Genomic DNA, 24,444 nt, shown 5'->3' on the forward strand with positions numbered 1-24,444 from the left:
GAGTTTTCAATTTTTTCCGCTTAAATCTTTCCCTGTAATCTCCGTAATTAGTAACGTACACGAACGTTGCGTGCATATAAAATAATAATATGTGTGTTTAAACAACATTTTTTTTCGTCAATGATAACGGCATATAAAACGAGATGCGCTTATCGTTTTATTGTGAAATCTGATGCGTAACACCCGTAAGTAAGTACATACATACATACATACAAACAATAAAATACTGAAGATTAAAATGTTTCCGAATAAGAATAAATACAAATTTTGAATCATTTGCGTGAGCATTGGAGGCGTGTGACTAAATGGAAAATAACGCGTTAAATTGCGTTAAAACAGTCGTGTTCGGATCGTGTTCATAGATAAAATTTAAAAAAAGGCTTCGAAAGGTTTGCGTTGTAAAAAAAACGCATTTTAGTGTGTATTTAAAAATTCAAATCAATTTTATTCGAATGTCATGTAAATTTTTGGAATTTTCATGGTTCTGATTAGCATATAAAATATGTACGTGTTTTTTTTTGTATAGAGAAGCCCTCAGATCTCATAATCAATGATCATTAGGCACCATGCATCGGGACGAATAGCCGTGATTTTAAATTGACGAAAATCGTCAAAACTGTATTTAATTTGTAACAGTCAAATCACATTTAGACGAATCGATACCCGCCTTCTGTTTACGATTTTCATCACAGGGCAAACAATTTTTTTTAATTAGTTTTGTTAATTTTTATTTTTGAAAGTGTTTCAATGAATTTCAACTCGTTTCAGTTAATTTATGAGCAGTTTTATGTGTTCATGTACGTACATACACCTACGGAAAAAAAGAATATATGTATGTATGTATGTAATTTGCTACTTTGTTATGTAATGATGAAAACGGAAAACAGACTATTTCACACATAATAATTGTTGCCAAGAAAATCGCGAATACGTCATATCTGGAACTCAAATTCTCGTTAGCGTGATAATCTCGGTGAGTGGAATTTTCGAGTATCAGTTTTTCCGTGTTCGAGATTTGCGTAACGTGTGCTAGATCGCCATATGCGAAATTGTCACCGAACCGTTGTAAACATTAGGATAAGTCAAACCAGATGTTTCGCTAGTTGGTTAATTGCAATATTAATATCCGCATAATCTTGTCAATGTCAATTTTGTATGAAAAACATATCAACATTTTAAGAAGTCAAAAGTTCTTACAGAAGAAGTGATCATCTCGAGTATTTAATTACCATTTTGATCAATCAAATCTTTTCAGCTATGATAACACAAGAAAGCATCGAAGAACAAGTATAAATTTTACGATTTTTAAAAAGAAATGTGAATTTTGAAACATTCGATGTATGTGTCACAGTGAAATTATATTTCAAGTGAAAATATATTTTCACTGACGTTTCAGTGAAATCATAACCAGTTACATTTTCAGGGTTGGTTTTTTATTCATTTAAGATTAGATTATTAGGGTTGGTATTATTTAAGGGTTAGGATAGGTTAGGTTAAGTAAGAGTTGGCCCTATTAATTTAAGATTGGGTTGTTAGGGTTAAATTTATACAGTTAAACGTCGTAAATTCATTGTTTGATACATTTTCACTGCATGAATTGATGAAAATATATTTTTACTACTAAAAATATATTTTCACTTGTAAAATATGCTTTCACTGTAACATATGCATGTATGAACTCAGCAACTCTGTAGCTACCTACTACGCGGCAGTAATAAAACAATATACATATGTATTCGTAATGAAAAGCGTAGACTTGAAAAACCTCCCCTTGCAATAATAGCCGACCGAATTTTTATTTCAATGCGATAAGAGGTGGAGAGAGGGAAATACACAGTTTAATTTAGGAAGTGAAATGTAAAGTGCGGGGGTGCGTAGCCATATACATAGAATTGTACCTGTGTATGGGTATGGGTAGGCATTGTGTTATACGTGGGTACGTATGGTACGTACACGAGATTTGGCGATGGGGTGAGGAGGACATTTGCAGATTTACAATAGTAAAATTTCGGCTGGGAAATGGGGAGCGCTCTCTCAACCAGTGCTGGAGTTGCTCTCGGTTCGTTGGAGCACACTCTACAGAGATGGGGACAATCTTGAAGTTCGGTAGCGAACGATGTATTATATAATTTCAAAAATCAGACAAATTACATTTCAGAGTATGAAATCAGACTTTCCATCGTAATTAACAAAAACTCAATACTGTTTAAAAAATATATGAATATAAAACATTTCTAATCGAATTGTGGTCGTCGTGTTATACGCATAATTTGATTGAAATAATGCGATTAAATCTAAATTAAATTTCAATTCAGATAAAATCCTCTTTAGGTTTGCTTGACTGTACCCAAGATGCAAAGAGGCTCACAATATAAAACAGGCCGTATGAAAATGGCGGAGTTTTCCCCTTCGAAATTCCCCGTCTATTTCGATCGCATTGGAAAATGTACTTTTGCATCCCGCTCGCACAATTTAGGGATACTTTATTCAGAATATAAACATAGCAAAGAAGAAAATAACGGATTACTACCACCGGGTGAATATAAAAGAATCATTTTTAAGGCTTAAATATATGACGCGGTAATATTCGATGATTTACTTTGCATATAAGTACATATTTTCAAAAAAAATATGTACTTATATGCGAATAAGAAGACAAATCTAGTATGATTAAAGGTTCGTAAAATATCGCAGTATAAATATATAAAATAAAGCCATAAAGACGAAATCACTACGAGCTGTTAGAATGAAACGTTTAAAACTTGGCCGTAATATGTCCGTACATATGTACATACATACATACATATATCAGAATTATAATATAAACATTTTAACATTAATTATATAGCCTATGAGTAAAGTAAAACTATATATGAGAGATAATGAGAGCCTATAATGCAAAGTTTATAAGATATAATGTGAAAAGTTATAGGCGTTAAAACAATTAAAATCTGACAAAACGAGTGGGTGGCGGAAAGTCAAACATATAACGCTACTGACCACTAAACGGCAAGGTCTCCAAAATTTTTGCATTCTTAAACCTGTTTATTACGATTATTTTTCACCGCCGAACTATCGGAAGCGATTTAAATTTCTATCGGTGACTAAACCGCGCAAAATGGCAAATTTTCGAACCGATCGGAAGAATGTAGGAATATTGCCTGAACCATTAGCGAAGTAAAACATATAAAAGCCTTGTAAAAATATATCCTATAAAACAAAATTTTCCATTCTGCTGCCTTCTAAATGCAACAAAAAAATACTGCACTTCACATTGCAAATATGTCGAATTACTTATGCTCAAAATCAAGTATGTAATTATTAATAAAAATAAAAACAATGATAGTATGTATGTAGAAGCAAATTGAAAAAAGTATTTGCAATATGAACTGGATAGGAGTCTGATAACGAGTATAAAAAACGCTATATAGCAGCTATCAAGCTATTTTTAATTCAAATGAAAGAATAACACAGATAAACGCATCTCGAATAGACAACATGCGAGTTATGTACATATGTATTATTGCGCAATACTGCCGACGTATTCGATAATTTATGTATGAATTCCGAGGCAGACATTCCTCACAATTAAGCGTCAAGTTTAATTGATATAATTGCTTTCTTTTTTCAAAGTTCAAGCTGTACGGTTGCAAGCGCAACGTCTTTTCGAAACGCTCTTGTTTTGAAGTGCGCGGTTTTTTTCGCGTGCGAACAATTGCTATGCAAGAGTTCAGAACGAGTGGAAGTTCATTGGCATATACTAGCTATAATTAATCATCGGAAATATTTTAAAAAAAATCTTACACACAATTCAGTCACGTTTACTTTACCGCTGCGTCGTTTGAGATTCGAACGATTCGCGCGAGACGAAAGCACCCCCTTCAATATTTTAGCCAAACTAGTCAAGCTGAATAATGATTAAAACTATGAAACCAACTTGTGAATGTTTATGAATAATGTATCTGCTAATTGATAGACCAATACCGGCCTGCTTCATACCTATACATCATTTGACGACTGTCTGCAGTGGGGAGAAAAATACGCGATTCTTATAGGGAAAGATATTCTAGATAAAATACATATTTTGAGTACACCTACATATGTCGCAAAATATGTAAAAGCTTTTCGACCAGTAGAATATTGAATTTGAGAATTGAATAACTGCACTGCGTCATACAGAGAGTGCTATAACTCAATAAATTTCCGAGATATTTTCCGGAAGCCTGCTGTTAAATGTCAACAATGTTTTAGAATTATTTGGTAGTAGAATGTTTTTGACACAAGTCAAATATTAGTGTACTCTTGTACAGGTCGGCTCAAAGGTGTAGCAGATTAGGCACGTGCCCAGGGGAGATGCAAGGCGACCCAATTTTTATTTTTTCATTAAATTGAAAAAATTATAATTTGGCTTTCTTTCAACTCAAAAAAATCAACTTATAATCAACTCAAAAAATCAACTTACAAAAAAATTTATATTCAACTCAATTTTATACACGAAGTAACAATACTGATTGTAAACCTTTATAATTTAAGAGGAAAGGAAGCGGGAAGTTGACTGTCAAATATCAACGATTCACGAATAAAACTTGTAAAACAATACACTGTCGTCGGTACAATTTGGAATTGTATTTTATATACATATGTATGATATAAAATACCGCTGAAACATATGTACATTTATATATCAGGGATGGATTTACTTACAGGGATGGATATTAAATATCTGAACCAATCATATTCGAATGAAGAAATGTCAAATGAAATTCATTGTTGAATATAACTAAATGTCTTCATTAACGAATTTTTATTTTATTCCTGTTTATACATAAAACGTGCCTATTTTGAATAAAAATCTATTTAATCTAAATCTAATATATTTTTCATGAAATTTATTATTTAAAAATCTAAGGGGAGGCGCTGAAACCAATCTGCCTAGGGGTGCCATACACCCTCGGGTCGGGCCTGTTCGTGAGTATTAATGACCATTGATAAGTTAGACCGGATGAGAAATCTATAAAGCTTTAATTCTATACGTTATTGGCTGCTTAGATTTTAATGTTAAAAATTGACATTACTAACAGTCTTTATGACTTCGATGGTGTTCTTATTCCTCACTGATTGATATCGGCATTTAAGAATTATATCAATCCAAGTGGCCAACAACTAATGCTTCCTCTGTCTAATTATACACGAATTCATTGATGTGCACGCAAAAAATAATTTAGTCTATGTAGTACTACTGAATTTAGTTTTTATTAGATTGAATTGAAGAACATTTTGTTTTTACATACAATAGATCGAAGTATAAAATAAGTTATATAAATACTTTAATGTGATACAATGCTTTGACAGACATTAATGGATGGACATTAATGGATTAGTTGAATTATCTCGATTGAAACTGCGTTATCGATGCACTTTCGATCAAAAACACTTTTCCTTATCTCGTGATTTATTTTGATTAGAGATAAACTCTGTTGGGTTTCCAGTGTGCCATTTGAATTTTGGAATCTCTAGGAGCAGAAATCATGTCGAGAGATGATGGTGGTTGAATTGTGCCACACTCTGCGTGCCAAACCAAGTCCCCCGGCTGCTAACGAGCAGCTAACGAGGTCCCACAATGCTTCAGTGGATTCCGACAAAATGGCGCGAGACGAAACCACTACCGGCTCCTGTCTCGCAGCCTCCCAAATATTGTCGAAAAGTGGACGAATATTTAATATTTTCGAGTAAAATCTCGACCGATTGAAAGACGGAACGGTCTAAAAATATGAAACTTGTACACTTGCTAAGGGTAGATTTGCGGCCGAAATTCAAATGCTCGAAATCGTCGTAAAAACCTCTCTCTCTCTTCATTTTTTCCAGATGAGGGGGAGGTTAGCGGGGGATTTACGACATTCTTGAAACACTCGAAACGCCTTATTAAAGTGATTCACTTGAACCTCAGAGCCACTTGTAGCCCGCAGCCCTCAAGTGTATGCCGACCAACAAATAAGGGAAAAATCGACATTCAGAGAACGACTAGAACATTACTAGTGCTTACAAAGAGGAAAAAATATAAATGTGAAATTTAAATAGTAAAATTTTGGAAAACTGCGATAAAAATTCGAAAAGGTTATGTAATTCGACCGAGAATTTATCGGAGCATACATAATGAATTTCTGTAGCTCAGCCAACCCACTATGCGATCTCACCCCCGACGCGAACCCCGAATTCAGAATCGGTATGAGAGAAGAACCCTCCCATTCCCCAGCTTCCCTCCCCTATTTCGTTCACGGTAAGAAACTCGTCCTTTTCGCTTGTCGAATTTCCAACTGCGCCTATTTTTTATGCCGAAGGAAATTTTATAGCAAAAAATCCCGAGAAAAACTGTACGTCGTTTGAGCGTGCAAAAGTATGATAAATTTCGACATCGTGATTAATGATTCGAGATGAATAAAATATAAATCAAAAACCCAGAAAATGAAAATTCAGCCGCTAATCTCGGGAGAATGCCGATACATATTTCGCAACTAACAATCAAAACAATACACATACATATGTTTATTAATGTATTCGATATCGGGAAAAAGCAAACTCTTACATGTGCGCGAGCGTGATGCAAAATATGCAATTATCATTTATAAAGATAATATAAATGAGATCCACTCAATTTGAAATTCTAGATCAGAAATTGAAGAAGTGAAAAGTTCTCGACAAATATGTATATAAATACATACATATAGTATACAAGATTAGCTCGTTTTATAGTATAGAATAGGATATGTTCAGCAAAACGTGCTTTCTTCTATCTGTTACGTACATTTTGAACAATTGCTTTATCCGTATAAAGTCCACCGTAATTTCACTTATTAAAACTATCGCTTTAATCAAACATACCTCTTATCTACACTTCCCTTGTCGTTATTCCAATTATATACATACATACATGTAATTTTATTCTTCTAATTGCGCAAGTTATAAAAGTCAGGCTGACCTCAGTAACCAGACAGGTCCACACGAGCTAATTTCACACGAGAAAAGTATACTATGAAAATTACTAAAATCGAAAGAGACTAAAAGTGTATATTATTTCAAAATTATTTATGCTATCATTATTAAGCACAAATTCAAAGTTTCAATATTTAGTTTTTCATGTACTGACCTCACGTAACATAAGATTTTCGTAATTATGATTTATTTAATTTAGGAAATACTTTCTATATAATAGTAACATTGCATATTTAAATTACTCACCATTGAGACGGGTAACGGATGTCCAGCAGCACCATTTGGGTATGGATATGGCATTAAATACCCCATGTTGAATCCACTGTGAGGAGGCGTTTCTAATTTACCTGAAACGATCAAGAACAAAACGAATTGAAAATTGAGAACACTTTTAATAAACACAAAAAAATAGGTACTAAGAGGTCATTCGTTATAGTTCACATGTTGTATAATTTGACAATAAGCAATGAGCTATTCATTTTTAAATACCGTGCAAATTGAAAATGATTAATTTTAACGAAACGTGACGTCGATCGATGGTAATAATTGAACACGTGTAAAAAAGTTTCCATATAATCATTTTAATTTAGTGCACACTCGATTTCAAGGTGTTTTATCGTGACTAATATTTTCAGAGAAGAGTATTGGAATGATTATTACGTCGGTAATTTTTCAACGCCTTCTGCAGGGTACAATGAAACGAAGCAAAGAGCAATGATTTTTTATATATCCATATTCAAGATATCGAATTTGAATACACCCATATGCAGATCTACGATATTTGGCGGGAAACGTTCATGTTTAAAGTTCAGCGAAATAAATAACTGCATAGCTTCAAAGAAAGGTAGGAGTCACATATGAACCAACTTAGTACATTGGATTGCAAAAATCCATTTGGTATATTAATACTTCCCAATTTGCCACAATGTACATTTGACTTTATTTTTACATAGATATATACCAGGAAGGCCTAACAGGTAGATCCTCATGCGCCTTCCTAGACAATTACAAACATTGCAGCATTTTTTATTACATAAATCGCTGCATTTCGGGAGGCTGAAGAACACGAAATTAACAATTAATTAATCCATAGAGACGTATATGGATTTAGACTTGTACATAATTTTTACATATTGTACATAAATCAAATTCAGATATTTCTGACATAGAGGGTAGGATGGTTTTGGCAATTTGATTCGAGGAACCGTTTCAACAATGAAATCAGACAAATTGGCAAACGATCGATTTGGAGTCACAAATATCTAAATCTGACCAGCAAATACTAAATATCTAAGTCTAAGCACAATTAAAGATTAGTACGAGATCTAATCAGGTAACCTCTCAGTGCTAAACATAAACGCCATAGCCGAGCCATACTGCTGGCTAATATGACATATTTATGATAACTGCATTACGTACTTGTCGTCGGTTATCATATTCCGATTTATAGCATTTACATACATTTATCAAAATTATGAATCTTCAGTATATAATATGTACATATAAGTGTATTACAAAAGATTACACTGTGTCCATTATAATCGCACACGTTTACGGCAACAAATCGCTTGTTAAAATAACGCCCGCAAAAACAGTTGGCTTCATTAAAACCTCCAACGGCGAGGAAAAAGGCCTCATAATTGATTGGCATTACGCATTTTCCACGGCCGTTTACGAAGCGAAATTTCGCGGGAAAAATCAACGTGGAACGGCGAGATAATAACGACTCGACGAGTACGCATGTGTGTAATCAATTCATACGGTTTGATGATGAGATGATGCGCCTGTGTGTGGGGAATCGTCGGTTCGTTCACTACTGATTTGCACAAGCCAAGCCTGTATGTAAAAAAAAAATAAGAGGCTTGTTATAACTAATAGGAGTCGAACACGAAAGCCTCCCGGTTCGACCGGACCGGACCGATTACGGCAGCGCTTCTGAAAATGTTCCTAATGCGAATATTTATTGCTCTTTTTCGCTCCTCCGGTCCTTTCGGTCTGACTGCATGCAAGTGTAATAATAACGATCGACCTAGAATAGTTTAGCATAAACAATTTTACAGTTTAAAATTAGCCTTCTGTGTGCAAAAGCAACTCCAAGCCAGAACAAAGCGTGTGCGTGCAAAGCTTCCGATAAAAATTTCGTTCAAACAAATGAGCAAGTTTTGAGGTCGATTTATACGTGTCGAGGACCAATTCCGGGGGTATCGACCTTGATCATGTGACATATTTGCCGTACATGTCAAACTAGCACAAACGAAAACATGTAATACAAACAATTTGAGATAAAAAAATAAACCAAATAAAGTTGGAACAAAAAAAATAGGCCATTTATTTGGAATTATTTGATGTTTTAAATTTTTTTCGACTATTATTCTAAATACTAAAAATCGCATGGGTGTTGGCATATTATGTTATTAAATTAAAAAAAATTAAAAGAAATGTGTCGTCGGTTACGAGTTCGATCCCCACGCGGTCGATTTTTTTTCTAATACCTTTCAAATATATTTAATTTAATATTTAGATATAATTGTTAATACGAAAAAAAGGTAAAAAATTACCACATGTTAACAATATAAAACACCAATAGAAAAATTAATTAATTAAATAAATTTTCAATAGATGGTGGTAAATTCTCTGCCAAGCGGAATCTGTGACGTACATATGTATGTCGAATCGAAACGACTATTATGGTAAATGCAAAAGGGTGCAAGAAAGGCCACAATATTGATGGGTGGATGAAATGAGAAAAATGTGTAGGATGACATGGATGAGAGTTGCTCAAAACAAATGGAAGAGAAATGGAAGCGTGTTGAAGAGTCTTTCTTCTTCCAGCAGTGAATCGTGAATAGTTGTAGACGATAACGATGATTCTAAATAATATAAGGCAATATTTTATCATAAAATAATCTTATTTAGATTTTAATTCCCAAATTACGACATATTAAATCAAGGTTAAAACCCTAAATTATATTGTTTTTATTTTAGATTTTTATAAGTTTCTCCCAATGAGCGCCCGTAAAGATTAAACGGAACTTATCGATTTCATACACATTATTAAAAAAACACGTACTTTAAAATATTGCGGTTAAGTTAAACAGTTGTCCCAATTATGTAAATATTACCCAATTATCCAATGAACGTCAATAATTGTCTCAAATCTACCGTGAAAGTAAAAAAAAAAGCTCATTCTTATTAATAATAAATCTCACTTCAATCCACCAATAAACGTAAACGTTCACAGTTCACTAAATAATAACAAATCATATTATTCGCTGTATTTATACCTGATTTATAATATTTTCCTCATCTAAATCATAATGCGATTAATGTTTCATAACCAAATACGGTTTGGCGGACGATTAGTTGATTTGGATCATTGACCACAAAACCGACTTGAGCCAATCTAGCAATTACCGAGCAATGCAACATTTGAGTCGAAATGAGCCGATAGTAAGCACAATGCATTAAACGCGCCTACGTGCAATTTTTAATTAGCGATTTCAAGTTCATACCGTGCATACATAATATATAAATACCGAGTACGACCGATTAAAGCGTATAAATCTTCAGAAAGCTCGTCGATATGCAATTTGCGCAATCATCGTAAAGCAATTTGCAGGTAAGGAGAGTGTTCGTGTGCTCGCCGACCAGCCAGGAACTAACCCTTTCGGCGTCGTCGTAAATCCCGGTGTAAAAACGCGAATTATGATAGCTTCGAAATAAAATATTGGGTAAGTGTAAGGATCGCGGTCTCGCGTGACTCGAACGAATTATGTTGACACGGCGCACAAGTGGCAAAAACACGCAACGAGAAGCGTGCCCGCTTTATTAGCGCAGATTAAGAGGGGAACGGGAGGGAAAGTGGGAGGGAAGTGATGAATGGAAGCACCCAGTGAACAATTCGGCATTCGGGAACCGAGACAACAAAAAATGACGTATCCAAGATGAGCTCAATGAACGAAGTTTTCGTGTAAGGTCAACTTTGCAGCTATTTGTGAACTTTGAAAAGTATTTTTAAGACTTAAATACCCTATGGACAAGTTTAAGTCATCAATTTCGTATTATGTAAAAAAATTAAGACATCAATTTCGAATTATTATAAAAAATTCGTATTATGGCCAATAGTCAATGTTTTAAGTAATGATTTGTTCCGCAAGTGATTATAGTGACCGAGTAACGATTTCACACACATACATATGTATATCAACAATGTGGTTAATTTGCGGTAAAAAAACGGACAAAATCAATTGTCAAGTGTTTTAATTTGTCTCCGAAAACTGTGACGAAAATTCTCAAAAAGCAAAACAATTAACCCTTTGAACGCCAATCGGCGTTTTGCTGACTAGTCCAAGGGTCAGCAATATAGGCGTTGTATATTGAGCTTGTACAAAGTAAACAAGAATACTACCTGCTACGCCTTTAAATGTAGCGTTGAAAAATTGTCATTAATCTGTCAACGTTTATAAAGACTCGTTTACACCGGAATTTCTGAATTAATAACCATACCAGAATTACCCGATGGAAACCCCTAACTGCTGAGTATTTTATATTGTGGCTTGCAATATAAATTGTGAGCAATTACATTATAACAACAATGACGTAATTATATATGTAAGTATAATAAAATGCTATGTTTGGAATTATATTATATTATCTTAAGGTTACTAATTTGCTATTTAATAATAAAAAAAAACAATGAAGAAGATGGAACTGGTCATGGAAAAATGCATTCATTAATAGACTTATTTTGTTTATTTTGTATTGTTGCAAGATATACTAGAGAGTCTAAACAAACCTTTACAAAACTCGAAATCCTCTGCAATAGCTATCTAGGGTTTGTTTGGATTAGCTACATTTTTTTGTATCTGCTTTTCTATTGGATTTCTAAATAATTCTAGTTGGAAATGTTAGCGTGGCGGGCTTTCAACAGAAAAGACGTCAGAACAAAAAGAGTTAACATGTGACTTCATTGATTAAATGATATTTTAAGACAAATGCCTAAATTACAAACAAAGTCTGTGACACGTCAACAATTAATCAAAGGAAATTCTAATAATGCACGCGTCAATGAAGTATGTACAACATATTAAACCGCTCGAAGGCCATAGGAATTTAATACTTGAATGATTTTATTTCGGCAATCGTCAACGTGTTTGAAGATCATATCAATGTTTGCGCATTGAGGCTATTCAAACAGAATCATAAAAAGGTGACATCATACTAAACATATTTTGCGAAATCGCATTTTGATAATGAGGACAACGAAAGCGTATCATTCGACATCGCTAAACCATTCCTCAAATTGAATACCATGATGATCGTGAAAGAAATTTAACGATTATTTGTTATATGAATCGTGAATGGGTTTCGTAAAATTAGCATAGCGTTGAAATAGTGTGGAATGAGATGGGAGGGGAGAAAAAAAAACGACATCGAAGATAATGGGTTTCCTCGTGTTTGATAATGGCTCAGACGAAATTCGAGACAGACGGACAGACTCAGGTAGAATATGATCAAATTGGCTAACGAGGGTCGACGAGGCGGATAGGTGGCGATGGCTTGACCAGGAACAAAACACTAAACTGACGAACGGATAAATACTATAATTTTCTACGATTTCTTTTTTTTATCGTATATATTATTAATAATGATGGGTGGTTTGTCACGCCTAGATTGAGATAAAGCTAAGATTACACACTATACTTTTATTATGATTCATCTTAAAAATAGTCTAAAATGAAATAAAAAAATCTAATAGCTTATTCAAATTTCAAACTCATAATAAATATCATTATCGTTAACGAAAACCAATTATTTAATCGAGGAAGTCAACCGGGTTGCGATTTGCATACAAAAGCCAAAAATCAAAAATTCCAATAAGAATATATGACATCATTGACATTTGGAAAACATAATTCAGTGGACCAAAGTTAAACCAAATAGAAAAAAAAAACTATAAACCACACGTCCGTAGATAATAAGGACAGATTTCAATGTTTTATGACGATCGATCGTAATTTAATTTCAATGTAAATTGGAGGTAAAAAAATATCCAATTGCGGTGAAGTGAAGGAGGAGGGTGCAGTTGTAACTTTTGTGGTTGTGACGTGACCCGAGGAATAGTGGAGGTGTGTTAATGACCACAATGCTACACACGTACCCGAAGAACCACAAACACACCAACATCTGAGATGGTGGTATCTTCCACACTCGCTGCTGCACACCCAGAGACGTTTCCATAAATATTTACTTTATTTTTTTTTTCTGTGAAGACCCTACCTACACTAAACAATAAAGATGAATCAGGGTTGCCGCGACCTTTTCCAGTGCCGAAATATTATTAACTTACAGTAGCGGGAATGAAGACTACCGAAATATTCGGACACCTGGTATACCTACTTAATTTATCAGGGGAAAAAACATGTTATTGATGTTTTGACGTAGAACTACATCTAGACGTAAAACTTAATGTATTCGATATAAATCCGTTTATGAACAATACTCATATCATTCAATAGAGCGAGAATTGCGTTTTTTAAGTAATACTTTGTTGCTTTGATGACTTAAAGTTGGTCAATAGTATTATTTCAAAGTTATGTTAAACGTGTATAATATGAAAAAAGTAATATTCGATTTCAAAGTGTACAAGGCAATAAAATAAAGTAATCTTTGAAAAACAGAAACTCTGGTATTTTCACTTCTGCAAGAAATCCAATGCTAGATTGGTAGTTCTACGCTAATATTGTAATGTTGAAACAAACTTCAACATGGAAAACAAATGTTGACAATGTTGCTTGTGCGTGTATCGGGTTTTGAAAACTTTTCACGATTTAACCTGACAAAAGAAACCACATACAAATATGAAACAAACATCAAAAAGTTTGCATGTATGACAATGTCACATTTCTTTTCATTATTGAAAAATTTCATGTTCTACATTGTGTTGCTCTAACTATGTATATAAATAAGAATTTTGATAACAAAACGAGCAATTTTTCTAAGTACATATGTATGATATATAAAATTATTGATACAAAAGATATTGATTTTAGAAAATATTATTTATTAAAAATAAATATATTGAAGAAGCGAAGTGACAACCTTTCCACATTTGACTGGCTCCACGCTAATCTAGCGAAGCAGGTAGAAAAATACTTAAACCTCATTTTTTGTCAGACTTTATGATTGAAGGAACAAAAGCCTGACTCAATTTTGACAAGAGACTCATAAAATACTGATAAAAAAAAGAGTATCAAAAGAACATTTTTGTTAGGCAACTTTATTTATGTACGTTTATGAGTATTGTTGTTTTTATTATTTTAGTATCTGGTCATATTTTATTCATTTTCCCCCACTATCCCTCGGAACGATTCCCGACATTTACAAACAAAATAAAAAGGCGTGAAAAAATATGATATTAAATAAATACTCACCAAACACAGGGCTGTGATCTGCCCTCGTCGTTAACTTACTGCTGTAGGGTTCACCGGATTTTTCCTGAAAAGAGACAAAAATTTTCTTCAGATTTGTTCACATCAAAAGCAACAAGTGGCCTTGAAATAAAAGTAAGCAAGGGGTTTGTAGTGAAACGGCCCACGGTGATTCGACAATATCGAATCAAGACACGTTCTCAATCACGACTATCTTCCACAACATCGCATTATCTCCCGTACCAATGTACGTACAATCCGAACAGTCCATCTAACAGAATGCGGAATTTCAATCAGTAATAAATCAAAATAATTAGCACATCGTAGCTAGATGTATCTAATATTGCATTTATTTACATTTCATTTAAATCAAAACAATAATGTAGCTAATATCTTAACTTTATAAAGTGGAGCAAGTACCTTACTATTGTAGATTTCCAGATTTTGCATTGCATTATATTTTCGTAAATCACATAATAGGGAGATAGATACAATCCAAAAACAATATTTTTGCATCTAAAAATTAAATTTGGGATATTAATCTCTAATCTTAGATTATAATATCGAAAAATATCTTAAAATCTTAAACTAACGTGACAGATACCTGTACTTTGTATTCAAAATAAAACTCGGTGTAAAATCAGCCATAGAGATATATTGCATTTCACGGCTGTTTTCTAAGACATATATATGTATGTAAGTTAACTAAGACGTTCTAATCAACAGGAAAAGCGTATATTAAAGATTCAAAACAAATCTTTTCGATCAATAGGGATCGAGATTTATAGAAAATGATTGAAAAAATATCATGAAAGTACATACATAAACAATACAGTCATCCGTTTCTTAGTTTTTTAAGAGTATGGAGAGTTGTATACGCTGATAGGTTCTAAACGACAGATAAAAATCCAATCTATGTGGTTACATATTCTATGCTGATACATACTAATTTATGTAAACTCCAAGTACCACACAAAAAAAGTTAATTTCAAGATTCGATCAGGTTAAAATTCAATACCGGTTCTAAATACGAATATATTTAAATGTACATGATGTACATACATACGTACATACATGTATAGAAAGAATCACTTGAGCCCACTGTACTGTTTGCTTCCAAATACCACGTATAAGGAAAAGATAAATAACGCAGGGTCAGATAGAGGGTACAAGAGTGGACGTAATTGATGAGCAGAGATTGGAGGAAATGTCGAGAGCACCCTCAATTCGCGGATAGAAGGGAGAAGTGGTGTGATCAGCGGTCAACGAAGGGCCGAAAACAAGACGGGAACTATTCCTAATCAAATAGCGAGGGCGCGAGCACCGAGAACTGGGCAATAGGGCAAAAGTGCAAGGGGAAGTGGTCAGCAAATCCCTAATCAAACATCAATAGGGAGCAGTTGAACGAAAAGAAGAAAAAAAACTACACAGAAAATAGAAGAAGGAGAAATAAGTCGAACGTGCCCTAATCAAATATCAATCAGAGCAACAAGTTAATACTGCGTATCAATCGGTTTGTTTTGCCGGGGAAAATCTTTATCCTGTTACACGCCTCGTTGATATTATTTGTCTGAATTTATCTAAAAACATCAAATGAGCCGACAAACTGCTTCTGGTCGGGCAATTATGATATTTTACACTGTGCGATAAGAGGAGAGACGTGGCAAACATTAGATAGCGGTCAAACAAAAAAGGATTGTGGTTTTTTAGAAACGGCCGAAAAATCACAGGAAAGTTGGGCGTTCTATCGTGTTAACGAGGCGATGTTTAAACATACCAACTGTGAAGATGACATTTGGATGTAATAAAACCGTATAACTTCTGCTCTGAAATGTTAACTCAACGGGCACACAGCAGTTTTCCTGTGTTTGTTGAGATCCACATATGTACTAACTAATAAACGTACGACAAAGTTTACCCAGAGAATCTCATGGTAGAAGAAATACCTACAGGATGCTGGAATAGCGTGTGCTTGACATACTTGTTTCTAGTATAAATTTTCAGTGAGCTTAATTGTGACGATTTAAACTTTTCATACTATGAATGAGCGTTGAGCTTCTCATCTTAGTTGGGATGCAAAATTATTGGCAGATTGCATGCACCTTACGGCCACTACTAAGTAGAAAGTTATAGCCCCCGTAGTGTTTAGTACAAGTAATCAATCAAACGAGACTGTAAATATTTACTAGCAGTAAATTCCGTGAATAGCGAATTTAAATTGGAAAGATGAAAAAGAAAAAGCTTTAACAGAAGTGTGCTGAAAAATGAGAAATTGAGAGAGGAGTAAATGGATAGCTAAGCAGCATAGTTTCATATTAATTATTGATTTATAAACCAGAACAACTATAGAGAACATTTTTAAGTCTCATTTTCTATGAGGTTCAAATAGAAATAGTACTAGGTACAAGGAGGTAGAAAAGTACTAGGAGGACCAAGCCGGGGCAGATTCTACATTTCGAACATTTTAAAGATTTATGTTTACCATTTATGGTTTTTGTAGAAATTCCGATGATTTGAAAAGTTGCAACCCCTGTACTAGACGAATGAATCGAACATAAACATAAGAAATGGCACTCTAGTAGTAGTAGAAATAGATAATAGAAAAGAACCAAAGGAAATATCACACATTTATGAAAAATTTGATAGTTTTATTATACACACGTGTACAAAGGATGAATACGAATACAGTTGCAATTGCCCATACAAAAAAAATGTTCTAAAAATTAGCATGGCACAATAGATTTTCATGTCGCGCAATTTTAACATGGGATTCATTTGGTGCGATAATAAATGTGCTAAAATTAAAATTTGTGTATTGTTTTGACCTATTAAGTCACATTTCCGCAATATGGTCAGTAGCCTCGTAATCAGCGAAAGAATTGCAGTGTGTATGCGCAAACGCAGGAAACTGGCATGTGTGACCTCTCTTGGGAAATGATAAATAAAATCGAACAAAACGAAAATTTTACACAAACAATAAGACCGTTTTCGTAACGAAAAAATAAATCCAACTAATTGAAATCGTAAATCCACTTACAAATTACGCGGATAATTCCAACAATGTACGTCACAAGCGAACGCATGAGAACTGTCCCGGGTCAAAATATGCGATTTTCGTTCTAAATCGTGCAAGATTTGCAAGCGAGATTTTTGTATGAAAAAAATCAGCCCTGTCAGCGGGCAATGGGTGGTAAAAAAAACCGGTCCCTACCTGTTATGCGATAAAAGTTCAAAGATTCCCAAGTCACACAAACATTTTTCTAAATGTCAAATTATTAACGCTACACATATCTAAACATTCACACGTGATTTTAATCGAATTTTCAAGCGAAAACCGGATTCTTTTAGTGCACAGCAAGAAAAGTGCGATAAGTAATTGGCCACCGTCGTTAAATTACACGTATTATTTATGCCCACATATGAATTATCGCATTATTATTTATTTTTTGTTTCAGCTTTCGAACGCAACGTATAAAATATATTAAAGATTAAATCTAGTCGGTGCATACGATAAATATTCGCTACAAATTGAATATGTCTAAATTTTGCAGCCATTAAATTCATTTCTAACACAATGGCGAATAAGTCAGAATTAAAAAAAAATTGGTGTTGCAATATCTTGATCACATGGTCATTTTATAAATTAATCTGCAGCTAAAATTTCAAAAAATAGTTTTTAAAAGAGACGTCGTAATGTAGCCCAGTAACGAAGCAATTCGTTTTTCAATTTATTGAACAAAAAATCGCTCGATTTTTTGACCAATTTATTTATTTATTTAATGGCAAATAATAAACTAAACAAAATAACAAACTATAACATAATATATCGAACATTGCATTTTAACTTATATGTATAATTATATCTTTCACAAAGGTGTCCATTAACAGCCTTCTAGAGGGCACCAATGTTATTAGGACCTCTTAATGTTTTCAGGAAGGGGATTATAGATTTGAACACCTCTGTGGAAAACACCTCTTGCAGTTGTGGCTTTGTTAACTCTACCTATAATTAATTTATTCTTATTTCTAGTTTTATGATTATGCATATCTCTATTCCTAACTATGTAATTATTAAAATAGCTAGGTAATAGATTCGTTATATATCTTTTGTCGTATCGTCTGCCAACTGTCGGGGCTTGATAATTTCATAAAAAATTACATTCGAGAACTTAAAATATTAAATAATGGATGAACATAATTATGACGCTAGATATTTTGATTTTTTTTAGAAATAATTTTACATTCGACTAAGTTTCTCAAAAAACAAATTTGTAACGATATTTTAAAAATTTATATTAACTATAAGATATTTTTTTGGTTTATCATAGGGTATGGAATTATTTTTCCAGAGTCTGGGATTCCTCTCGGCGGCCCTGGTAGCATCACTTGCTATGAACTTTTTCGTAGAAAGCATACACAGATAAATCACCCGGTGACTTATCAGCTAAATGTATACATTGAACATCAATAATATATCATGTTTCGATTTTATTATATTTCTGAGACAGAAATTTGCAATTCTTGTCGCAACTTTAGTCTCTAGCAACAGGAGTGTTGCTTCTGTGTGGCCCGAGCTTTAAATGAATCAGTTTGAGAAACCAATACGGGGTGTGTCAGTGCATTATTTAACCACTTAGTCACTGGCTGAACCCTACTAGAACTTCTCGGAAGGTCGAAAACATCTTTCAAGATATAATCCCATATTTCATATGATAAACAGGGGGTTTGGCGTACCCGCAGAGAGATTTCTATCAATCGACCATTTCCTTCTATGCGATACAAACTAACCGTTTCGGAATTAAATCGCATCTCGAGAAAAATTGTCGCATTTGAATGGGTTTTGCATAGCGAGCGAAGAGATGACGGCGTGATGTAATTGCAGTTGCATTAGTGAAGAGATAATAGTGGTCGAGTGGAGAGAATGCAATGGTGATGTGTTGGTGAAAAAGTGGTGTTGGCACTAGCATCACCACTAAAGCGGAAAGCCAAGCTCGGGGAATGCAATTTGCATGCAATTTAAATTTCAATGCACGCCTGCGCTTATATGGCAATTGAAACGCGCAGAATCTCTGAAGATCATTTCACTGTTTCAATAAGATAAATCCCACCAGATAAAGCTCATTTATAATATATAAACGACGAGGGGACTAAAAGAGAAAAGGGAAGAAAAAAAATGGCAAAAAGCGTCTGCTTATAAAACGTATCCTTCATAAATTTAATTGGACACTTCCCGCCGTACTATCGAGATACAAGGAGACGAGATGAAAAATGTCTTTATGATACTTAAAAAAATTTATAACAAAATACTTTCGCAGTATTGAGAATGTAACTTAAAAAAAACATTAAAAATTTGAAAATTGTTAAAAACATATGAGGTAATCTTATTGATATATTGAGCCTATCGTGTGGGCTTAGCCTCACATAATTAGAATATGATCACTCGTGCAGAAGATTTAACGCGTGATGGCCGATGATTACATAGCGTACTTTCGGTTTAAACAGACACCCCCTATGTAATATCGAGGTTTCACTGTATTCAAATGAATAAAACCGAACGTATATATACAAGTTGGTGAGTGTTCAGAATAGGAAAGTTACAGATTATACAAATAAATATATAAATCGAAAAGCGGTTTTCCGAGAATGCAAAGTTTAGAAACAACGTCACATCATTATTATACGTATGTAGAGTAAAATATTCGCTAGGGTGAGAGCAAAATGAGTGGATAATTGCGGAAAACATTTTAGCGTAAATTTTCCCTCGACGAGTGCTTGCGGAATTTCAACAATACCCTTTATATGTATGTATATGCAAACGAAGCTGATACGTAAAAACCACATAAAATAAACCGATAGAGAAGATAAAATGTTGACTACGCAAATATAATAATTTGCATAATTTTTAAAAAGCAACGGATATTACATAAAAAGGATAAATTACCAAGGCGATGCATCCAAAAACCACAAAACTTAACGATCGCATTGTGAAAACCGCATAATAATGCATAAATATTGTCGGTTGAACCGTTACGTTTATCGCAGAGACAAAAATCAACATTGTTTAATTTTGTAGAATTTACATGTCATAGATGTGTGGGATTGACGTGGGAAGAAAAAGAAAAAGCAGTGGCAAAAGCCTCCCTAAGGATATTCCCGTAATCGCCTAATAAGATCTACCCTCGAAGGTAGACGAACTAATCACCGCCTAAGGGCAACAACACTGAAGGCGTCGAAAGATTACAACATGCTTTATTTTTTTTTCAATATAAATTTAAAAGTAAAAATAAGACATAAAGACAAACTTAAAATAAAAAGTCAAAATGAATTACCGAAATCTTCAGATTTAGCGTATACTATTAAAATAAAAAAATATTGACCATTCAAATTATTACAATCTAGAATATATATATATATATATATATATATATATATATATATATATATATATATATATATATATATATATATATATATATATATATATATACTTAAATAGTATTTATCTCATAAGATTTATTTTTAAAAATAAAATAAGTACATCATATATTAATAATAATTAACATATGATGTATGATATGGTTAAAATCCCCTTCCGCATATTTAAAGGTGAAATTATGCACGTAAATTATTAGGCTTATTATTTTACAAATCTATTTATTTTATATATCGTATAAGTATATGTATGTATGTATGTACTTGAGAACCAACACAGGATAAACTTTTAAGCCAGCGATTCATTTGTAAAATGCTATTTGATATTATAAAGTACTAAACTCGAATTCCTTTAATTTTTATTATAAGCTTTAATTTATTAATTACTAGTCAAACTGGGTATTATATAAGCGTTGGCTTGCGAACATGATACAAATAAATCACCGGCTTTAATTATTTAATAAAATTTAGTGTTTACATTAAAAAAAATCATACAAATAAAGTCACAATTGAAAATTTATTATTAAATATTATATGTACTATACAAAAAGTAATAGACTAATTTAAAATAATAGTAGTATCTTCACGCAGTTTTTTCATAAGCAAATTTAATAAAAAAAATTACATTTGCAGCGCATTTTTAACTGAACCAATACTAAATCATTTTATAAAAATAAAGCCACATTAATTCCAAAAAATATTCGAAATTCACAAAATCGTGTAATTTTGCATAGAAACAAAAACCGGTTATTTCGCCTAACTTCACACTGATGATTGTTCGTACAGACGTTACACGCATGCGCAGTCCGTAAACTAATATCACAATGATTGTTCGTACAGACGTCAATACTCAATTTTTTATCAAGTGCACGAATGCGTGCTCCTGTTTACTAGTTTAGTTATAAGAAGCAAACAGCACAAAGCGACTGCGGAAAAAAATCAAAATAAAAACATCACATTTTCCCAATGACGTCATCAAATTTAAAACTTTTGCATGTAACCCTTCATATAAGAAAATATACCGAATACGACACGACAGCCGCACCTTTCTTCGTTCGATCTTATACATAAGGAAGAGGATTTTAACGAATTGCCCGCCAACGCAGTGCACTTTTACAATTGCCGGGAGGAAGCTGACAGCAAATGTGGCGTGATGATAAATCCGTGTGTTAAACGCGCGTGCGCAAGGTGAACTCTCCGAGAGAGTTACCTGGTCCACCATACGCTGGACCATTCACCATATAACGAGGCCCTAATAACAATACCTGCCCCGACCAGCCTTACCTTTTTATGTTCCCATTTAGGCTTTTTTTTATGTGTGTATACCTTTATAGCCGTTTTCAGCGTTCATCTCGCGGAGAGACCCGCGATTCTCAAACGCGTTTAATGTAGTATGTACATATATATGTATGCAGTGGTGTAGTACTAAATACTAATAGTAATAAAAAAAAGTACCAGGATGGTGTTTAATTTTTACGACCCCCCCCCCCGTTTTTTCGTTACTAAAAAATATGTATCCTAATATTGGAAGTACAAATATTTATAAAAAAAATTAAATGCTAATTAACTTGAAAAGTCAATCAAAATCGTTTAATTAAGACTTATTATTTTTTGCAATAAAATAATATACAGTTCTGAAAAATTTGTTAGATGATTCGATTTCGGCATCATCCAAAGTATCTATAATATTTTCAATGGTTTGTTGTTGGGCTGTTTTTAAAAATGTTTCTGCACTCAAATGGGCATTTGAGTGAGGATACGGTTGTAGTCACAAAATGTTAAAACGAGAGTCTGCTCACAATATTTGGTATACAAAATTTTATATGAAATATAAGCAAAAATATTTTTTAATAGTACTCGAAAAACAATTTTTATATCAAAGTACCAGGGCGGCGACCTGGCTCAAAAATAAGCACCAGGGCGGCGACCTGGCCCGACTACACCACTGTATGTATATATTTTGGGTATTTACGCATCGCACTGAAGTTTATCGACGTAACAGGTTTTGAAACTGACACATTTAATTGCCTATCTGAAAGTTTAAGGGTTAAGACTGAAATAGTCAGTGGTCTTTTGGATCTATGGACATACATATATATGTATGTTATTAAATATGATTAGTCTTGGTTAAACCTTACGATGAGTATAAAAGTTTAATGACTCAGACAGGCCACCAGTATTTTTAAATTATGTTAAACTGTCTCTCGAAATAGAGAAAGTGGACTTATGCCACTTTCAATTATAACGGCTCAATTGTGTATTAAAAACGTGTATGCAGTTAATCACGCATAATACAATTCAGACTGGATTTTATGTAAAGTAAATTTGAGTATTTGATCTTTTCAAAAATCAGGTCGGTTCAACGAATAAGAGCTTCATTAAAGCCTTCTCCAAACTATATACCGTTGCATTCTTGGACTGAAATTGACTTAATTTTGCAAAACGGATCCAAATCACGCGAATCAAATTTCGACCACTGCATCTTTACACAATTAATAGTCTTTATTTATTAAGCAAAATCCTATTTCAATGTCCAATCAAATCATTTCACATTAATCCCAGTTCTACCAACTATTCATGTAATTCCTTAGATCTAATTATAGAATCTTGTACTTCTCTTAAAAATATTTCCACTCATATTGATCATTTTCTTGCTTTAAATTTACATATATTATTTGGTCATTATTCTTAATATCACATACATACATATCCCATACCTTCACTATTCGATGCTTTTCTTCTTTGTTTTTATTTTATTTCATTGTTGTAATTTATTTTTAGAAACTTTTTTGGTATCAATATTATATTATGTACAGTGTAATGCTGTTTGTTCATATTTAAAAAAATTCGTAATAGCAAACAACAATTAGAAATAATATACACAAATATATAAGTTGAAGTTTTTTTGCGAAGGCATCTTTTTCTATATTCACTGACTAAATTGAATTACATAGGTTCTAGAACAATAAAAATACAAACGATAACAAAAAAAGATTTTACATAGAACAATAATCAAAACAATTAATTCCAAATGTTTTCAGATAGGACTTGATTGAAATCAACAGCGCTCGCACACATTTAACATTCAAATATGCAAATCTACGTTACAAGATTATTATCTAGACGGCAAATTTACTTTATATATCGAATAAACATTGACGAATTCCAAAGCATACTTAGAAAACACTGAGCTGAATTCAAGCGCCATTACACATATAAACACCGATTAACTTCCTAATAAACATTTTATTGCATACGACAATGAAATACCAAGGATCTTGCTATAATTACTTACAAACACACGACTGCGTGCGGTCATGATGACTTACAAATCGAGAACGGTTGAAGTGATTGCAGTACGATTTTCACCAGACGTAGAACTACTCGAAATTCGAAAAACCGTCATCTTTAAATCCGAGATCATCTCTCGCTAATAATAATCCCCGAATGACGTTTTGGTCTCGGGTTTTACAGGCAGTCCATAGCATATACAAAATTGGCCGTTTGAAGTAAAACTTTGCAAAATATTTACCACATGCACACAAAGAAAGAAACAGTAAGAGAAGTTTTGTGAGGTAATTTTCAAGATGGG

General features: G+C 33.3%; 1 protein-coding gene across 4 annotated transcripts in view; it reads right to left on the minus strand.

Moving 5' to 3' along the window:
• pan (transcription factor pangolin) overlaps positions 1 to 24,444 on the minus strand; it is a 144,405-nt gene that overhangs the window by 82,960 nt on the left and 37,001 nt on the right. For all 4 annotated transcript variants that reach the window (XM_077433526.1, XM_077433524.1, XM_077433523.1 and 1 more), the window contains 2 exons: positions 14,424 to 14,487; positions 7,237 to 7,337 (listed from right to left, as the gene is read on the minus strand). In XM_077433526.1, coding sequence (XP_077289652.1) covers positions 7,237 to 7,337; positions 14,424 to 14,487 — 165 coding nt within the window. The remainder of the gene's footprint in view (positions 1 to 7,236; positions 7,338 to 14,423; positions 14,488 to 24,444) is intronic.

This window comes from Arctopsyche grandis, chromosome 6 (genome assembly GCF_051622035.1).
Source record: "Arctopsyche grandis isolate Sample6627 chromosome 6, ASM5162203v2, whole genome shotgun sequence".
NCBI classification, from domain to species: domain Eukaryota; kingdom Metazoa; phylum Arthropoda; class Insecta; order Trichoptera; family Hydropsychidae; genus Arctopsyche; species Arctopsyche grandis.